This window comes from Hippopotamus amphibius, chromosome 8 (assembly GCF_030028045.1).
Source record: "Hippopotamus amphibius kiboko isolate mHipAmp2 chromosome 8, mHipAmp2.hap2, whole genome shotgun sequence".
NCBI classification, from domain to species: domain Eukaryota; kingdom Metazoa; phylum Chordata; class Mammalia; order Artiodactyla; family Hippopotamidae; genus Hippopotamus; species Hippopotamus amphibius.
Window position 1 is genome coordinate 65,995,259 of NC_080193.1, and position 21,239 is coordinate 66,016,497.

Genomic DNA, 21,239 nt, shown 5'->3' on the forward strand with positions numbered 1-21,239 from the left:
GTCTTAGCTGGTTAGATGCTTTAATAGTAGTGGTGTATTTGATTGGTTGAGAATGAGTCCTATAGTACTTGCTGTAATGGCTAATGTGATAGAAAGTGATGTCAGGGTGGGGTGGGGCTGCTTTAGGTAGGGTCATGGAAGCCCTCAAAGGAGGAGAAATTGACATCTGGAGGGTGGTAGGGGGACAGCCAAATGAAGATCTGTGGTGAGCCAAGTAAAGATCTGCAGTGAGAGAATTCCCAAAAGAAGGAAGAGTTAAGAGCAAAGGCTCTGAGCCAAGGAATAGGCACAGTACAGAAGAAAGTCCAGTGGGCTACAATGTAGTAAGATGGAGGAGAATGCAGGGAGCTGAGGGTGGAGAGGGTCTAGTCTAAGTATAATAGGAGCCATTGGAGAATTTTAAGGGGGATGATATCATTTCATTTATAGTTCTAGAAAGCTCACTCTGACTACTAAGTGAAGATTGGATGGTTAGGAGCAAGAATGGAGGCAGGGAGACCAGTCAGGAGGCTGTAGCTGTTGTCTTGATGAGAAATGATGGTGGCTTGGACTGGGGTTGTGTGGTATAGGTGGTGAGAATTGATAGAATTTGGGATTTATTTTGGATATGGAATATATGGGACATAATGAATGATTTTTGCCTGAGTACTAGGTGATTGGTGGTGCCATTCTTACTAGATATAGAGGGCTTCATGGTTCTTTTTCAGCCAGTTAAGTTTGAGATGGCTAATGGACATCCACGTGGAAATGTCCAGCAGGTGACTAGGTATATGAATCTGGAATTTGGGTGAGATTTGAAGGCTGACATGTTCATTTGAATTACAGAGAGAAGTCTGAGGTCTGGGTCCAGGACACACTGTCACTTAGAAATCTGGAAGAAACCTCAGGAAAGGACATAGACGCAGTAGCCAGAGAGGTCTCAGGGGACCATGTGCTGAATAGGTGCCTGGAAAGGAAAGTGTCTCCAGAAGGAGTAAATGGCGACCTCATTGTTCAGTTTCAAATGTCAGCACTCAGCACCCGTATTAAAATGTAAATCCAGAAATTTATTCTGCAGCTGCAAACGTGGTGACAACTAGAGCAAGCTGGGCCCACTGCCTGCCCACACAGAAACCCTCAGCCGCAGTGGGATCAGAAACAGAGAGACTCTTGTCTCCTGGGGGTCTTTGCTGCAGCCTCAACCATGCTTTGTGTGATTTTCATTCCTTCACCAAAACAGCAGAGAGTGAGGCATTTGCTGTTGTTATCGTCACTTAAATGGCAGTTGTATATACAGCTGGCGCACTGTGCCACAGGTCAGTTCTTGGACATAATCAGTAACTAAATTCTAATTCTAAATTCTAATTCCAGGACTTTAAGGTTCACCTAAAATGAAAGCCTAGGACCAACTCAGTGTGTGAAAAGACATATAAAAATGCTTACATTTTTAACTAATTTTTGTTCTAATCCTGATAAGCCTCACAACAAATCATTTTCTAAATTTTCTCTTTTCTAGAAGGCCGTTTCTGTTTGGGAATGAACTTTAGCTTATGGAAAATTGTTGTATTATGCTCTTGTCACTTGATAAATGTGATAGTATTGAAATGAGGAGTAGAGATTTCTTGCTTTCTACCTCTCCTAAAGTGAAAGCATAACGTGCTCCAACAAACATTTTCAATTAAAGGGCAAAACTGGGGAGTCCTGTTTTTTGTACCATATGCTATAATTTCATAGATCCTTTTCCCTGCTGTGTCAGGTGCATTTTCTCTAAAACCTAAAGCAGGATCATGCTGTACACAAGAAGTTTTATTTCGGTGACTCTCATCAAGTTTGGAGAAATAACGGATTTGTTTTAAATTAAGTAAAGCTGCATTTTCTTTCCACAAGGTTCAGTGGATGACAGACATTTAGGCAAACTCTATAAATGTTTATTCTAACCCTTTACTCTACTGACATTTAGTTAAATTTTACAAATAGGTAAAGCTAATAAGAATGTGGTGGGCTGACCATTGGTGATAGGTTGTGGTGAGGAATATTCTCTTGGTTATTCAGCCAAATACTAGGTTCACTGATTGAATGAGACTTGCTGGGAACGAAACATCAGGAAATAATCCCTTTCCATAATTTTCACAGGATGACTGGTTCTGCTGCTTTGTATAAAAACAAAATTTGATTGTACCAGAAAATTCTCCATTTTTTTCTAAAACCAAGCTGGAAGTAGCTCGTTTACCTGATTGTTGCAATCTCATCCTTTTAAAGACTGAAGCTCAAGCACAGCCCTCACACATAGGGCCTCACCTACGTGCGGCTTTACCACAGTCGTAAAGGAGTGAAACGTTGAGCTGGTCTGACAGCGGTGTGCTTCCTTTTGTGTGAAGGTTATACGATGTAACAAGCCTTGTCCTTGGATCCCCCATGAGCGGTTATCTTTTCGAGGTGTCAGACTGTCCTTGGGTGGCTCCGGGTGTCCAGAGCCACGTGTAGGAGGAGGTGCAGGGCGGGAGTGAAGGAGGCTCTGGGCTCTCTCCTTTCCTCCCTTCTCTTCTCCTGCCCCCCGTTCTGCACTTGGGGAAAATGAAGATGAAGTGCTGCCTGGGTGGACTGGGCTATGGGAAGGGGCAGGGAGACCACCCCTTGCCTGGGCAGTATGGGTGGGGAAGAGGTGCTGTGATGGGAGGTTCTCCCCAGGAAGAGGCTGTGTCTGTCCTCCCCACCCCCTTCCCCAGCGCCTGGCACGGAAACGCCCAGTATCTGCTCGTTGGACACTGAGTGATGGGGAGTCAGGGCCCACATTGCTCCACAGCAGAACCTGTTCCCTTCCCTCCGACAGTTCCCTCTTGGAATCACACATGGCCCAGCGTCGGGCCAATTCCCAGAGCCCACATCTGGGGAAAGCACTTGACGTACTGTAGAGAGGCCCCCCTTTGTCTCTGAAACCTCCACCCAGTTAAGGCACCACCTGTGCCTGTGAAGGAAACACCCGAGTGATCTGGGACACAGAGCAGTAATATCTGGCCATGAAGTGGGGCTTCTGAAGTCTGATCATGGCGTCTTCCCGTCGAGTAAAATCCAGGTGCATTCCCTTGGCTACCTGTCCTGATGCACTGGCTCCCCTTTGCCTTCCCCATCTCCTCTTGTACACCCTCCAGTTCCTCGAGCACCCCAGGCCCCTTCCTGTCTCCTCCACCCTTTGCCTGGAATGTTCTTCCACGGTTCTTCACATGCCTCAACCTTTCTGATCCTTTCAAGATGCACTTAACTGGTACTGCTTCACGGAGGTGTTCTTGGGCCTTCTGTCATCCCCTCTGTCCCATTATGTTCTACCTAGGCGTGTTGCATTTTCCTTTGTGTTTGCTTTCTTGCTTATTACAGCCATCTGTCACACTCGACTGAATGCTCTCCAGGCAGGACTGTTTTCTGATTTGGTTAGCGTCTAGTCTATGCCTGGCTCAGAAGAAGCTCTCAAAAACTAAATACTTGTTTAAGTGAATGAATGACGTGTCAACCTACCTTTCATCAGAAAAAGCGCTTCAAGTAAAAAAAACAAACATTTTTCCTTTCTCTTCTCAGATTCTCAACATAGAATATATATACACACACACAATGTAGGTGGTTCCTGCTATAACATTTCCCTAGTCTTGGTAAGGAACTGAAGAGAAGGGTGGGTGATTTAGTGCCTATGGTCTAACTACTAATATTAGTGTTTTTTATTCCTAAACGTCTAATGTGTTTCTCTACTTTTTTCTTTCGTCTTCCTTTTTTTAGCAAGGAAAGCCGTATGTCTTCGACAGAGTGCTGCCTCCCAGCACGACTCAAGAACAGGTTTACAATGCGTGTGCAAAGCAAATTGTCAAAGGTAAGTGCTATTTCTTTATTTCCTCCTGGGCCTTTCGGAGTATTTGAAAACATTAAGTGGTATTTGCAGCCTAGGAATCAATGTACCTTGACTGTAAGCAGAGGCCTGCTAATTGGAATCACTGAATTATAGCGAGCTCTGGCCCTGATTTGCTGTGATGTCAGGCAAGTTATTTAACTCTTTGATACCTCCTTTCCAGGGAGATTTCTTTTATTTCTTTTGCCACCTTTTGGGTGGAATTATTCTGTCACCCAGAAGCTTAAAAAGCAAGGTATAGTCACACTATTTCTATAATGATTTTTTGGTTTTTGTTTTTTTCATCTTTATTGGAGTATAATTGCTTTACAATATTGTGTTAGTTTCTGCTGTACAACAAAGTGAATCAGCTATGTGTATACATATATCCACATATCCCCTCCCTCTTGAGCCTCCCTCCCACCCTCCCTATCCCACCCCTCTAGGTCTTCACAAAGCATAGAGCTGATCTCGCTGTGCTCTGCAGCAGCTTCCCACTAGCTATCTATTTTACACTTGGTAGTGTGTATATGTCAGTGCTACTCTCTCACTTTGTCCCAGCTTCCCTTCCTGCCGTGTCCTCAAGTCTGTTCTCTACATCTGCATCTCTGTTCCTGCCATGCCACTCGGTTCATCAGTACCATTTTTCTAGATTCTGTACATATGTGTGTTAATGGTTTAATACTGCTGAAGGGATAGTACCTCCTCAGGAGAAAAATACCTATTCTGATGCTCCAGTTGTATGTTTTTGGTTGATTTATTTTGTGCATCTGTCTCTTCAGAAAGAAGCTTTTATTTTTTTTTTTAATTTTTATTTTTTTAATTTTAAAATTTTTTATTGGGGTATAATTGATTTACAATATTATATTAGTTTCAGGTGTACAGCAAAATGAATCTGTTATACATATATATATATCCACTCTTTTTTAGCTTCTTTTCCCACATAGGCCATTGCAGAGTATTGAGTAGAGTTCCCTGTGCTATACAGTAGGTCCTTATTAGTTATCTATTTTATATATAGTTGTGTGTATGTGTCAGCAGAAAGTATAGCTTTCGGGAAGAAGCTTTAAATGTGGAAGATTCTTGGGCATCGAGGAATTTTCAGCAGCGTCCTAAGATCACAGTACCTTGCTGGTTAGTGAGTTGCCCTTGCTGCTTAGCATTCCCTTATTATACTTTCCTCTAACCCACTTTCAACCATCCCACCCAGATCCTGACATTTGTTCTTCCACATTGGTAGCCTGAAGCCTGAGTTTGTGTCTTAGAGATCAATCCTTTTCTCTGGGACTGGCCTTGGTCCTGAAGGGATGTGTCAGAATAACAGCAGGGAGACAAAGCAATTTACATGCTGCTCTGCATTGCCCTTTCAAATCAGGGGCAGGATGGAGCCTGCCTTCGGGGGGCTCGCCATCTGGACAGAGCTGAGGGGCATCTCCGCTGCTTTGCTTTTCATCATCAAATCCTTGCCTTCAAATTTGAGTGCTGCAGCCGTTGTGCTTTCAAATGTCTTGATGTTGCCACTTTTATAAGTAGTGCTAGATTTAAAGCGTGAAAAGTAAAAAATAAAACAATCCCAAACCCCAAATACCTTGTCGTATTAGATCCGCTTGTTTTTTAGAAGTGGAGCTGACTAACCTGACTATTTGAAAGGCGTGAAAATCAGCCCTGGGTACATCTGTTAGATTAATTGTGACCCTGGACACCTGCGTGGGAGATGCCCATCAGTGTGTAATGTTCCTTGCTGAGGTGTATGGGTCACATTCTTGTTGCAGACATCAGTTAAATTAGAAGGTCTTCACATTAAGATTATTATAGAAAATCAAAGAGAAAAAAATAATGCCTGAATATGAGCTTTTTTAAAAAGAACTTTTATTGAGATATAATTGATGTACAATAAACTGCATATATTTAAAGTGTACAATTTGATCTTTTTTCTTATTAGTAATGTATGTATGGCAATCCCAATCTCCCAATTCATCCCCCCAACACACACACACATGCTTTCCCCACTTGGTGTCCATATATTTGTTCTCTACATCTGTGTCTCTATTTCTGCCTTGCAAACTGATTGATCTGTACCATTTTTCTAGATTCTGCATATATGTGTTAATATATGATATTTATTTTTCTCTTTCTGACTTACTTCACTCTGTATAACAGTCTTTAGATCCATCCATGTCTCTACAAATGTCCCAATTTTGTTCCTTTTTACTGCTGAGTAATATTCCATTGTATATATGTATCACATCTTCTTTATCCATTCATCTGTTGATGGACATTTAAGTTACTTCCATGACCTGGCTATTGTAAACAGTGCTGCAATGAACATTGGGGTGAGCTTTTTTTGAATTAATAGTTTGGGCCTGTATCTGGTGGTAATTTTTGTCTTCTCTCTACTTCTACTCTTTTGCTTCTCTATCTAAACATATTCGCTCTTTCTTTCTGGAATATATAGTTCTAGTTTGCTTCTAGTCAGCCCTCCTTCCCCTCCATTATCAGACTCTTTCATATTTTTCTTAAAGTAAGATTAATCACATATGAGCCAGAATTTCCTTCTTTTTGTCTCCTCCTTCATTATCAGAACCAAATAGTATTTACCACATGCTGTGCTAAGCGTGAGGGCTGTTTAAACACACACCCACCCTCTCTAAGTTGCCATTGTAATTAGAGATGGATGCACTCCATTTTTTAAAAATCCTGTGATTAACAAACAATAGTAATAATCTTTGAGTCTCTATTTACTAGATAAGTTTAGGTCCCTTTCAGTGTTTGGGTTTCTCTATAATATGAAATGTCAGAAGTGGGCAGTCCCTGGGGGGTTCTTGTGGACACCCTACCTGTGGATAACTTGAGGCCCCAATATAGTGAGCCACAAAGAAAACTATTTAGAGTAACATCAGCCTCTGACATGATAGAGTACACAGACATTTCGTGGGCACCATAAATATAACACGAACATACTCGTTTTGTAGCAATAAAGAGCATCTTATTCTCCTTTGAAAGGAAATTATTAGAGACATAATGGAAACCAAATTTAAGTTTTTTTTTAGTATTAGCTGAGGCTAGTGTGAGGAGAAGTGTCTGTGTATTTCTGCATCAGCAAGGTAAAGTGTAGGTATATAAGAAAGAACCGCTTGGACTAGATTACCAGGTACAGCTGGGGTATCTCTGGCCATGAGAAGCCCTATCTACATCCAGAATGGAAGGTGGTGAAATGGGGGTCTGTTTTTTTCTAGAGGCCAAGAATTGAGTCAAATTTCTAAAGATCCTTACAGTCTCTGCAATTCACGGTAATGTAGTGGACTGGTGAGCTTTCCTTTCAAGTCTATCTAAACCCTCAATGTTTTTGAGATCAGGAAGACGCCTTTTAACTGGGCAGCTTTATGCTCTCTCAGTATTTGCATTCCCTTCAACTTCACTGAGTTTCAAAAGATTATTTTGAACATTTGATTGTAGAATCCTGGCATCTCCCATGCTACCATCTTTGTCTGGTGTGTTCTTGAAACGTCGTCTGAAAGAGTATGTAGAATCTCCTGCATTTCTTCTAGAAGAGGTTATAGGGTTTGTGAGAACCAGCATGGTACATAGAAAGGTTCCTGCGCACACCCTAGGAATTGAAAACCATGGTTCCTGGGCGCTATGGCTGACGTATGAATAACTGCGTCCCAGCCTACAGAAGCCACCCCGGCGTTTGCCTTCAGCTTGACTGGATGTAGACCATCCAGTGCTGGAGAAGATGGTTTCTTGTTTACCAGTTCTAATTTCTTTAAATTGCATTCATTTGGTTGTTTCTTTCATTCGTGCATACAGTACATATTTTTAAAATAACTTCTGGCTCTGTTCCACCATGAAACACTTTTTAAAAAAAATTTAATTAATTAATTTATTTATTAGCTGTGTTGGATCTTTGTTGCTGCATGATCTTTCTCTAGTTGCAGCAAATCAGGGCTGCTCTTCCTTGTGGTGCACGGGCTTCTCAGTCCAGTGGCTTCTCATGTTGTGGAGCATGGGCTCTAGGTGCACGGGCTTCTTTAGTTGCGGCATGCGGGCTCAAGAGTTGTGGTGCACGGGCTTGGTTGCTTGTCAGCATGTGGGATCTTCCTGGACCAGGGCTTGAACCCGTGTGCCCTGCATTGGCAGCCAGATTCTTAACCACTGCACCACCAGGGTGCATTCATATTCATATTTTTATGCAAGTATATTAGGTATTTGCCATGTGACAAGTACTGCTAGGGAATGGAGTCACCAAGAATCTTTGAATATAGGGAGAGAGACAGATGCGTGTGTAATTGTATACATGTGGAGATTCTGTGCTTTAAGATGGGTGTGTGCAGAATGCTATGGGAGCACAGAAGAAAGTCGCTTGACGCTACTGATTTTGGTGGGTGGGGAGAAGGATTGGAAAATTAGGGAAGGCTTCTTGGGAAGACTGGGTTTCTGAGGAGCATAGAATATGCAGGGCTGTACAAGCTGAAGGAATAGCAAAAGCATAAAGACCCAAATTATGTGGACAGCTTAGAATGGTACAGAGTGCATGGCTATTAGACCTAAAAAGTTAGGTTGGACCAGAATTTGATAGAAATTGATGGGCTTTATCTATAGGTAATGTGGACCCATTGAAGAGGTATAAGCTTAGGATATTATCAGATCTATTTTATTACTCTATTATATATGGCTCTTAGGAAGAATTATATTTATTTAGCTGCTGTTACCACCCTCGGTGAGTTTCACATGTTACTGAGTTTTAAATCTTTACAAACTTTATGAGGTGTGAGCATTATCATTCCCCTTGTACTAAAGAGGAAATTGAGGTGAAGTAATTTGGCCAGGTCATTTAGGGAGTAGTGAAGTGAGGCTGGGCCTTGAAGCTGAGTTTGCCTGACTTACTTGAATTTTTCTGTACTATCCTGCCCCCACTTTTCTGGTGGCCCTGTAATGAGCGTTTGATAATTATTTTATGAGTCGTTCCTTTTCCATCAGGCCATATGGACTACATTGCAAAAAGATGGGTAGGAATGGGGGGTGGAGAAGGGGAGAGGGGAGAGAACAGAGACTGGGTCCCAGAGCCACAGGGTGGCCCTGGCTGTCTGCCGATAATGAGACACGCTTCCATTCTGAAGACGCAGCATGCCCTCACCTGGCCACAGTGGCTGCCCTAGACGGGCGGGGCCCAGCATCCTGGTTGGCCGCTGGTGTTCAGCAGCACGGCCTCTGCGTTCTGTGGGCACAGCCTGCTGGAGTAGTGTGGTCGGCTGGCGAGAGCCTTGGATTCAAAGCTGGGGATGAGTTTTCAGCAACTATTGCCAGAGGCTCCGGTGTCACTATCAGGCCACCGTTTCACCTGGAGAGTGGCTAGGAGGCCATGACACCCTCCTCGGGCACCCTGATGTGTACACACCTTCCCCAGTGGAACTGCCAGTGGAACTAACTCTTCTGCTTTAGCAAGATCTAGCAACTAAAACCTAGGATGGAAAGCTTGGCTCTGAAGGCTGCACCAGGAGGCAAAGAATAGTTTCAAGGCCCCCACTCCCCCCGTCTCCTCTCAGGAGATGACAAGGCTCTTACCTCCCGCCATAGACTCTCTCTTTGGGGTTTGCTATGCCCCTGGATGGATGTGTGCTGTGCTCGTGGGGCGCCGTTGGCTGTGTGGTGCGAGCTGAGGTCACATCACGCCAGACCCCGTCACAAAGAAAGGTTCTGTCCAGCGGGGCTGGTTCCTGGCTCCATGGCTGGTGTATAGAAACACTCATTCTGTTAACGACAGAGACGCTGAAACAAATGCTTTCCTCGGGCCCCGGGCCTGTCATTCAGCATGATGAAAGTGCCTTTCTGTGGGCTGTTTCTGGGAGAGGCGGGCGGGGTGGTTGCGTGGCTCAGTGGCGCTGAGCACAGGCCTGTTCCCTCATCTTTCTGTCCTTGGCAGGCCCTCCATCTCCTGGCATCTCCGCGGTCCAGCCCCAGATGCACTTTTGTACTGTGCCCTCCTCCCAGTCTCTCCTCTCCCATCATAAGCAAATGTAGATTCAGCAACAATCAAACCCCCAAGCCCTAGAGTTTGGAAGAAAGTAAAGAACACCGGGTTCGAAGACCTTTTTGTTTTCTTTTTAGATTACCTTCTGATTCAGAATCCAGTTGATAGAAGGTGACATCAGCCCTGTTCCGCCTTGAACACCAGAGATAGGTTCTCCAGCAACGGATTAATTGTAATGTGATTTGGAACAATTTAAAGGCCACACAGAGTTTGTCCGAATGGGGTTTTATGTGTTCTCTTTTTTTAAACAAATGAATGAATGAATGAATGAATTTATTGTCTCGTTGGGTCTTCGTTGTTGCGCGGGCTTTCTCTAGTTGCGGCGAGCGGGGGCTACTCTTTGTTGTGGTGCATGGGCTTCTCATTGCGGGGGCTTCTCTTGTTGCAGAGCACGGGCTCTAGGTGTGAGGGGCTTCAGTAGCTGTGGCACGTGGGCTCAGTAGTTGTGGCACACATGCTTAGTTGCTCCTCGGTACATGGGATCTTCCTGGGCCAGGGATCAAACCCATCTTGCCTGCATTGGCAGGCGGATTCTTAACTACTGCGCCATCAGGGAAGTCCCTGTGTTCTCTTTTTCTTAAGAAACAATATAAAACAAACAAAAAAAACAAACCCAAACCAATCAACAAACAAAAAAACTAAGCAATTACCCTCAGTATTAAAATAGCAGCAACAAAGAACCAGGGGTTCTCCAAGTAGAGTGTCAGGTACCTCTTAGCTCCCCACCCCAAACAAGCGATGCTGTCCGTGAGCTCTTGTTTGCATGTGTGTGTCCTAGTCCTTAACGCTCCGGAGTTTGGTGAGCAGGGACTCACTGGGAGTTAGGAGATTGTGCATTCTCTTTGTGAGGGTGGATTTGGAGGGGTGGACTGAGCTTGGGGCTTCTACAGGGCAGAATTCAGACGCCTTGGTCCCATTGCCTCCTGGCGGAGGAAGAAGCAAGTGCTGGGTTTTCTCCTGCCAGCAGAGCTGGGCTCTGAGCTGAGGTGCCTTCAGGGTGGGGCCACTTCTGATAGGCAGCAGAGGGAGCCGGACCCCTGGCCTTGGCTTCCTTCCTTCTGTCCTAACGCCTGAGCTCATGGGTCCCAGGGTGCTTCCTCCACAGGGACTTAAGATAAGAAAGCCTTTCAGTGTGGGGGGAGAGGTTTAATTTCTAATAACTAGGAGCAGTAGTGCTGTGATTGTGGCCGGCATTCTAATTGTCCAGAGTTGTTTGTGCCATGAATATATAGAATTTGAAAACAACAACCAAGGGTGGAGACCACTTTCTTTGGGTCCTTGAAAGCATGTCACATTTGTGGTTGTGTAGAAGCTCTCCATCTGGCCACTGTTTTCAGACTGGAGACATCTTTTCTCTGGGCACGTTGACATTTTCGAGAAAACTGAAGCTTGAACCTCCAGCTCTTACATTGTAGTCTTCAAGTTTTTGCTTCCCGTCACCAGGGAAACCATTACCAGAAGTCAGATACATGTGAACATTTTTTCTCGATATAGCTTGACACAAACTCTTGAGGACTGCTAGGATTCAAAAAAAAAAAAAAAATCCTGCCACTTAATTTTTCTTTTTTTAGCTTCCTGAGGGAAAATCCTGCTTTCTTTTCTGATCCCAGTTCACACTTCAAAACCTCAGATCAGTAAAATGGGTATTAAAAATTTTTTTAAAGATGCAACAGAACAACAAAAACTAACCGGCATCATAAAATTGAGAGAGACCAAAAAGGCAAACAAGCCGACCTAATCAGGGTTTGAAATAGATGGAGCCGATTGCCTGGCTTGATTTTGTTTTTTTACATGGCCTTGAAGAGGCATCTCCTTATGGGGCTCCTCTCCCCACCCCTCTGTGCTTAGAGGAATGAGGACTTCCTCCTTTTCGATAGAGATGGTGGGTCAGGGAATATTAATTATGCATCGTTCCGCTTTCAGTGATGTTTATGTGGATGAAGCAGGATGGAGGGAAATGAGCACTCAGTATATTTTCATCACCTCTGCTGCTTTGAAAGAATTCCCACAGATAATCAGCAGCTCATAGCAACGTCAGTCCGTCTGTCCACACGCCTCCCCTCGTCCCTGTGTGAGAGGAAAGCGGCCTGTAGTGTGTGGAGGCTGGCACAGTCTGCTCCTTGTGTAGTTAAAAGAAATTCCCAGTGCTCCTGGGCCAGGGTCATCTTGCTAGCACAGTCACTGAAAAAACAGAGGCATTAAATTCGAGTCAGGGCCCACTTGGTTTCTGGGCGGATTGGATTGTCACTCTGTGTCTCAGTTTACAGAGTGGGGCCCTGTCCCCGCCAGCTCTGGACTAGCTCTGCTCTGAAGGGGCCTGGTGCAACCTTCTCAAGAAACCTTCCCAACCAGCCTGCTGGGGCCAGGGTTTAAACCGACCCAAATCAGATCTTCAGGAGACAAGTTCTATCCTGCATCTCACTCCAGAGACTCAGGGCACCATACCTTTGTGTCTCCTCCTCCCCTGACGGATCCCAAGAGATCAACGTGGAGAAAAAAAACTCAAATACCTTTCTACTAAAAAGAAAACATACTGCTTGATATCTGTTTTGATTTTGATATTGCTGGGAGAGAGTGTGTCTACCTTCTCCTTCATTAGTATATTCTGTAGGCGTGTGAGTCCATTTCTTTTTATTTTGTGGAGCAGTGGAGGCCCTCATTCCTGCTTTTATCTCACAATTCTTCTTAAAATGCAAATGGAGTTGAAATACATCATTTGTGTGGAAAATGAGATGGGGCCATTTGGAAAATGTAATTTTAAAACAGGCAACCAGCAACGACATGCAATCAAAGTAATGAGTTAATTTTAATTTTTTTCTGGCTCGCAGATGTCCTTGAGGGTTATAATGGGACGATTTTTGCGTATGGACAGACTTCATCAGGAAAAACGCACACCATGGAGGTAAGGTTGCAGCGTGCTGTTTGTCAGTCTCTGAGATGACTGAACAAAAGTGGTGCTTCCAGTAAAATGTGAGGTGCATGTGGCTTTTCGACTGGGCAGTAGATGGTCAAGGGGATGGTTACGTTTGCATCACACTTTATTGTGTCTTTCAGGAGTTTTAAAAATAGTGGTGAGTGATAAAATCTCAGGAGTTCAGCATTTTAAAAAATCCTTTGCTGATAGCTCTGTCAAAATAGGAGTTATAAATTCTATTTAAAATAACCATCAGTAAGTACCCCTGTGGACTGCTGCCCCAGTCTTCCCGAGAAAGTCCGTTGTGAAAAATCATTTACTCTAAGAAGAGCCTCTGGGGAGGCAGGGCAGCTCTCTTCTGAATAAGTAAAAAACGGTAGGTCAGAGGTTGAGAGAAGCTGGTTTGTGGCCCAGATTCAGCCCACAGACATACTTTTGTTTGACCTGCACAGTGTTTTTTGTTTTTCCTGTGTGTGTGTGTGTGTGTGTGTGTGTGTGTGTGTGTGTAATTGTAGGCAGTGTTTAAAATGAGATGATTTCAAACAATTCTAACTTTGGTTGAAAATTCTGAAGATCTAGCACTCTGGATGAAATTTCACCGTAGTATAAAGTGTATGCTTCCCTGGAGCAGAGCTCTTTGTCGTCTTGTTTACAGTTTCACTCACATTGCTAGTGTGTGGGACCATGGCTGTATATAAAATATCTGTGAAAAGGATAGGCTTGTGGTGGCACTGGCTGAACCGTGAGTGTGGGGCTGGGCCCTCCAGTGTACCACGCACATCGCGAGCGAATGTTCAGCATCCTTCCCTGGAAATTTACGCACCTGGCCGCTCTGTGCACTTGAGGGTGTGACCGCAGCTCTGATTGTTGGCCCTGGAGCTCTGTGGCTCCAGGCTGTCTTCCTGACGAGGCGCGCCTGCAGACAAAATTGGCCCCCTTTATCTCTTCTTTTGCTGCTTTTTGCTTTGGATTCGACTCCTATAGGGCCTTTGGGGCTGGATAATTCTTCTAGAGGCTGGGCTCACCTGACAGGTGAGGAGAGGTAAAGAGTGGTTATTGTAAGAAACCACACAGAGGCAGTTTGGGGCATTCGGCTTAGCAGCAGCAGGGTGAGGTGACTCCTTAATCCTTCCAGCTTAGGTTTTTCATTTACCATCCCCTCTTGGGAATGTCACCGAGACGGCTGCTGCAGAATCGGTTTAGCTGATGCATCGTTCCTGTTGACGCGATCTCAGAGGCACGAGACTGACGTCTTCAGGGCTCTGATGTCCTGCTCACACTGATTTCAAGTGTGGGGTGTGACTCTGGGGCGCCTCGTTCCTGATGTGTTGACTCGCTTTCCCCCATTTTGGTGGAGTGGTTCAGAGACTGCATGGATTAAAGGAAGCACGCGGTTTATTTGCCGCCTCTTCGAGATGGAGCTGGACTGCTTTCCGGACACCTGAGCCTCTCTGTCTCTCTTCTCTGCATCTCATGTCCTCCTGCAGTACTCTCTGGAAACAGTGTACGGGCACGGGTGTCCCCACTCTCCAGCTCTGGCCCCTCACCTGCCTCTCCTCCTGGGCCCCAGACCCTTAAGCTTCTAGGCACTGGAAAAGCTGAAGTGATGCACCTTTCCCAAGTTCCACGCACTCCAGTAGCCATGGACAGAAACTTCTTCATAGATCATAAGGCAGGTGTGCACGCGCGGGAAAGAGAGAGAGCGAGAGATTCAGAGATGTCTTCTCATGAGGGACTCATTCCTTAGTTCCTTGGAAAATTACCAAACAATATACAGTACAAAAAATGCAGTATTTAAAATCCCCTCAAATCTTACAAAATGCTTGTAAGAGTGGCCTTTTACGCTTTGGGATTAATTCATCTTGGGGAAATACAAGGCATTTGCCACATGTCAGAAATTTCCATTGTAAACCATCAAAGGAGAGACCTGTCCCCAGAGTGAAGCCTTAGTGGTGTCATGTGTGTGTGTGGCCGGGATAGGTGGGTGTGAAGAGATGGCAGAGACGTGTGCCAGCATCTCCAGCCCTCTGGGTCTCACGGTCTCAGCCCCGCAACGCCGGGAGCCGTGCTGTGGGCCCAGAGGGACCTCAAGGGAACGGGATTCTGTGCGGGCCACTCCCACAGTTGCCTAAACTCCGTCGCCTTTCCATCCTTGTCAGTTTCAAAAAAGGTTGCTGGTAATGAGCTGCTTTTCTTTATTGTGACTTTGGAGGATCACATGCTTCTGTCCACAGGAGGAAGGAGTGGGGGATATATGGGTCCTTTCCTAGCACCTTCCCCCCCCCCCCACACTTCATCTGGCTCTTTCTGTAGGGTGATTATCGGTTGGAGAAGAGGTAGGGGATGTTTTAGAGAAAAACAGAGGAAAGGAGGAACCTCAAGCTGAAGTCCAGAGACTGTAGGAGATCAGGAAATCCAGGACCCTGGAATGCAATTAATTTTAAAAAACTCTGCAGGGCTCTCACCATCTGAAAGGAGGATTTTATGTATTCGGCATTACACGTTGTGATCTTTTAAAGGCTTTTGGAAGGGGCTGTTAACTGCCTGAATGGAGAGAGCTGTCACATTTAAAAGCTGTTTTTCATTTGAATCCCCCCACTTTGGTTCAGACATCCAGTGGTGGTTCCATTCCCTTCTGTCTAGGGGAACGGATAGATAAGCCCACATAAAACTGGAAAGATTAGCTTCTGAAGGTGGCGCATTTCAGGCCGATTTTCAGCGCAAACAGGAAACACTGGGCAGTGTTGGTGCTAAGCTCGGTAGGACCCTTGGTGCACTGGGCCCCGGCTGGGTGCGAGCGGGCAGAGCTCAGAGGCAGGTTGGAAGAGGGCTCCCGGGGTGCCGGCTGCCTAGGAAGAGAGGGCTGGGCTGTTGTTCAGAGCAGGAGGCTGGGAAGGGCTTCTCTTGGCCCCGTGCCTCACTTTGTGGCCCTCTGCTACACACTGATTTAGATGGGTGGAGGCATGCTGTGCTTCTTCTTCTGCCCGGAGGGACACCTGGAGGCCCTGGAAGGGTGCAGGCTGCCCTGCTGCCAGGAGCTGCTAAGTGATTTTTAATGAGCCTGTCTGAGTGCATTGGTGCTCTTGTGCTGATGGGCCCTGTGCTCTCCCATCTTAAGTGTTTCAGGAAACGCTGTCCTGCTTGGGAGGCTGAAGAGGCCACTGGGGCTGGAACAAAGGGAGTCTTGTTCCCTGGCCAGTGGCCTGGGTCTGATTTCTGCTTTCACACGTGTTCTGAGAAGGCCACCTTCAGAAGTGGGAAAAGTGTTTGATGAGGATTATACAGGATGCAAGTGTTAAAATGTCTCCTCTTTTTGCTTTCTGGGAGAAGTGAGATGATGGAGCAGTACATCCCACTCAAGTCCATCCCTCATCCTCCAGCCGACTACACTTGTTCTCTAAACGGCTGTGTGCTTTCTCAGCTCCTACCTATCGCCCTAGCTGGAGGGAACTTTTCTGTTTTCCGAGTTTCTATAGCTCTTTGCCTCCTGATCACCTTTTATTGTCTGAGGTGACTGTTTATTGTTTGCCTACATGTGCATTTCATTTGCAAAGCGATCAGCATACAAGCAGTGGAGACCTTTATGGAAGCCTCTCTGTCTCATACACACACCGCATACCTCCACACCACACACACCACACACGTCCATCCTCACCACACCACATACACACCACACATCCATATACCACTCACACCCACACACTGCATACACCACAACACACCACAAATACATACACTACACAAGCACCCAGACACACCACACACACACACACACATCCACACGTACCACACACCTACACTATATATGTGCACACCACACAAATCAACCAACACCACACACACACGCACACATATACCCACTTGTACCATCAACACACACTGCACACCATGTACATTAACGCCATGCGCGTGCATGTGCGTGCCTGCACACACACACACACACACACACACACACACACATGCACAGATTGTTTTGGGAGCCTCAGTTTACTGATCATAAAGGCCTTCACCACTCTTGGGTTTATGAGCTAGAGCCAGCATCCCAGCCCCTAAACCTGTGGTAGATTTGGGTGTCACTCTGTCACTGTGGGAATGGGGGGTATTATTAGGCCTTCCCCAAATGAACATGTGTTCCTTCTCATATGATTTTGGGGTTGGGTCTTCAGGGAAACAAAATAGGGAGTGTCCAGACTCATCCTGGTTCTGCCTTGGTTCTCACCCTGACAAAGGCACACAAAGGATGTCAATATTTGTATGCGCCCAGAATCAATTGAAAGATAAATCCGTCGAAAGGGAAAGCATCTAGGGAAACAGATTTGAGTCAATTATAAATGATTTTTGGATTGTCAATCATTCTGCTTTGACTGTGGGCCGCTGAGGAGAAGCTAAAGGATTATGATGAATTATTAAAGAGCTCTAGGTGGGGGAGGATACCCTTTGGACTTTCTGAGTTGGATCGGCCCAGTGGTGTCACGTTGGGTAGGACAGAGATCTATGTTTTCAGCGTAGGTACCATGTCTGCTAGCAGATTCCACAGTCCAAAGCAGGTGGGGTCCAATATTTGACTTGTTATGTGCTTATGGTGGCTGATGAGACGTGACGTCTCAGTGATTTGGCTTTGTTTTCATTAGATATACATATTAATGGTCTGGGGTAGAAACGTTTTTAGGCTCTTCAAGTCAAATAAACCCCAACAACTGCTTAATGAGAACATATTACGAGCTGAATAATAACATTTGTTGTCACTAAGCACGTTATATATACTGTTTAACTTAAACTCTACAGTAATTCTATGCAGTAGATACTATACCGAGTATCATGAGCAGCGGGGGGGAAATGCATGTGCACCGGCCGTCCTGCCTTTAGGGAGTGTACAGTTAAACTGAAAACAATAGAAACGCATCAAATGACTTAGGATTCTTAGCAGCATCTCAGGAGAGTACCTGTTTCCCCAGTAAGAGAGCTTTGCCAGAGGCCAGATGCGTCTGAATTCAGCCTTTCTCTTGCTCTGAACAGAGTGGAAGGTCTGGAATCAGGTGCGTGAAGGAATTGAAATGGAAAAGTGCTTTGTGGCCTGTAGTTAGTGCCCGGGTTCACGTGACTTCTTCTTCTTCTTTTTTTTTTTTTAATAAATTTATTTATTTTATTGGCTGTGTTGGGTTTTTTTTTTTTTTTTGCTGTGTGCGGGCTTTCTTTAGTTGCAGTCAGTGGGGGCTACTCTTCATTGTGGTGCGCAGGCTCCTCATTGCTGTGGCTTCTCTTCTTGTGGATCAGAAGGTGCGTGGGCTTCAGTAGTTGCAGCACATGGGCTCAGTAGTTGTGGTTCACGGGCTCTAAAGCGCAGGCTTAATAGTTGTGGCACACGGGCTTAGTTGCTCTGCAGCATGTGGGATCTTCCTGGAGCAGGGATCAAACCCGTGTCCCCTGCATTGGCAGGTGGATTCTTTTTTTTTTTTAAGAACTTTTATTGAGATACAGTTAACAGACAATAAACTGCATATATTTACAGTGTACAATTTGGTATCCCAATCTCCCAATTCATTTTCCCCCAACCCTCCCCGCTTTCCCCACTTGGTATCCATATGTTTGTTCTCTACTTCTGTGTCTCTATTTCTGCCTTGCAAACCGGTTGATTTGTACCATTTTTCTATAGTCCTTATATATGTGTTAATATACGGTATTTGTTTTTCTCTTTCTGACTCACTTCACTCTGGCAGGTGAATTCTTAACCACTGTGCCACCTAGAAAGCCCTCACGTGACTTCTTGCTTTTGGTAACTCAAATGTTGGCTTGAAAGTCATCCTTTGAGAAGCACTAGGTAGTGAACCTCTGAAAGAAGAAGAGAACTTGATTGAGGAAAACAAGGCAGATCTTGCAGGTATTGGGGAGATCTGGAACAAGGATACATGAGTCAAAATTGTAAAGGTTGTTGGGCATCCCTAGAAAACTAAAGAGCAGACTGGGTTTTCTTCCAGTTCCATTTCTTCCTAGAGTTTTAGAACTTCTGAAAGGTGTGAGTGATTCTCTGGGAATATAGTTGCTGGCAGTCACTTTAGACGTGCAGACTCTGTGTTTGTGCTCAGACAGGTTGTTTAACATGTAACAGAATTTAAGTGTTCCTTTGGTGTGGGCGTGAAGAAGGCTGCCTGGGAGATGTGCACTGACATCCTTGCTAAGCCTGTTGCTTTAAATACTCCTAGAACTCTTCTTTAGGAATTGCTTTCAGGTTCTATGCTATATCTTTTTGAAAGTCTTCGGAGGGGGCACATTCTAGATCTTGAAAATGGATTTAGTGATAGTTCAAACAACAGAAACATTCACCTATCCATCCACACCTTAAGTAAAATGAACAGAAATGGAAAAGGAGGGGGGGGATAAGAGAATATTTTATAAACAGATTGACATATTAGAAACAGTCAAAACTTATTTGGAATGGTTGGAGCTGGGAATTACAGATTTTAAAAATATATTGATGAAATGGATTTTCTTGACTGGTTCGTAAAGTGCTACTGAAGGTATTTCCGGAATAAGGTATTTTCTTAGAGATTTTTGAGCAATGATGATGTGAATGAAACTATGTCTGTGAGCTCTCAAGGTGACTTCATTAAGGCAGATTAACTTGGATTTGTAGGTTCTGGTCAGTTTGTAAAATTTTCAAAACAAAGCCCACATTTAGTATGTTATAGTCATACATATAACCTCATTCCTTCTCCTGCTCTCCTTCCTCCCTCCCCCCTACCCACACGCTCACCCACATACACACCCTGAGTGGCAGCAGGAGGGGATATTGTGGGCCTTCAGAGCGGGAGAACGCGCTCTCTCCTGCAGGGTTGAGTTATCCCACTAACCATGGGTCTGTTGGTGGGTCGGGTAGATCTCCGAGGGCTCAGGCAGTCCTGCGTGATGCTCCCTGTCCCACGGCGTTCTGTTTAAGAAGCCCAGGTCCCTTCTCTGTCGCTCACACGTCGCCCAGCACTCTTTAGATGCCTGTGGTTGTGTTTTTCACTTGCCAGGGGAAGCTACATGACCCTCAACTCATGGGCATCATCCCAAGGATCGCACACGACATCTTTGACCACATCTATTCCATGGACGAAAACCTGGAATTCCACATCAAGGTAAGTGCCGTTGATTGAGTCCCAAGAGAAGAAACTGAGCCCCAAATCCTGTTTCTTTGCTTTCCTCTTTTATGTACACATAGAAGATTTTACTTAATTTAAATGGCATGCCTGTGGTCAGCAGAACCATATTTATTAGCTAATGACTCAGGCTAATACCGAGGAAGTATTGAGATAAAAGTAGAAGCCCTTTTTAGGATAGAATCATCTTGATAGTTGTCTGGGTTCTACCCTTTACCCTGTGGATCTCTGTAGGTCTGACTAGCATGTGTCCATGATTGGGTGGGGACAACATTTCCTAAAGTGTGTTCCATGGAATACAGTCCCTTGTAATATTACTCGGCGGGCTACCACGGGAAAGGCTTATGTGGTCAAAATAGCTGGGAAAATGCTTTGTTGAACAATGTTAAGTTTACCCCAAGCTTAAATATGCTACTGTGTAATGCAGTTCTGCAAAGTGCATGTGTAATATATTACACTTCCCAGCTTATTTGACTGTGGACATACTTTTCCCTCCTTGGAGGATGACAGACTAGTATTTTGAGGAGCGCATTCTGAGAAGTGTTAGGAAAGGGAATTCTTTTCCTCCTTGTTTTTGTTCCCAAACCTATGTTCTGACTTAAATTTGAATTGAAAGACAGATTTCTACTCTCTTAACTATAGCTGTTAATTCATAACATTTGGTATGAGGGGTATATTCATCAAAACGCCTTTGTTTGCAAGTGACTGAAAGCTACTTGTTTAAGCAAATAGAGGAAGTTGTTATAAGATACAGAATCTGACAGCAGGCATGGGGGCGGGGAGTTGTGGAGAAGTAAGAAATCCAGGCTCTGCTTTTCCTTTTTTTTTTTTAAACTTTAAAAAAATGACAATATAGTTCACATACCATAAATTTAACCTTTTTAAAGTGTACAGTTTGATGGTTTTTAGTGTATTTTCAAAATTGTACGACCACGATCACTATTTAATTCCGGAACATTTTCATTACCCCCTAAAGAAACCCCATCTGCATTATAGTCCTTGCGTTTCTGCCCTCTTGCCGAATTTCTTTCCCTTGTTGCAGACCATCTTTCTCTTTTTCGTGTGCGGGAAAGAGAGGGACACGGCAGCTCCTGCTCCTCATTCCTTTATTTCCGGTTCCTCATTCCCCTGGGGAGGGGCCCATTGGCCCAGCCTCCAGTAGGTGACCCCCAGCTCCAACGAGCTGTGTCCAGGATGCGCGTGGCTGGTGGGCTCCCCGCCACAGTGACTGGAGACAGGGTTGACAAGGCCGTGGAGGGGAGAAAGGGGCAGTTAGAGGACTTGGAGCTGAGCAGATCAACCAAA

The 21,239-nt window shown here is 44.9% G+C and overlaps 1 protein-coding gene across 2 annotated transcripts in view; it reads left to right on the top strand.

Moving 5' to 3' along the window:
* The window catches only part of KIF5C (kinesin family member 5C), a 153,498-nt gene that overhangs the window by 48,038 nt on the left and 84,221 nt on the right, over positions 1–21,239 (top strand). Inside the window, exons 2-4 of one of the 2 annotated variants that reach the window (XM_057745260.1) lie at positions 3,745–3,835; positions 12,710–12,783; positions 19,809–19,913. In XM_057745260.1, the coding sequence (XP_057601243.1) occupies positions 3,745–3,835; positions 12,710–12,783; positions 19,809–19,913 (270 nt within the window). The remainder of the gene's footprint in view (positions 1–3,744; positions 3,836–12,709; positions 12,784–19,808; positions 19,914–21,239) is intronic. The other variant, XM_057745259.1, reaches the window with a different exon arrangement.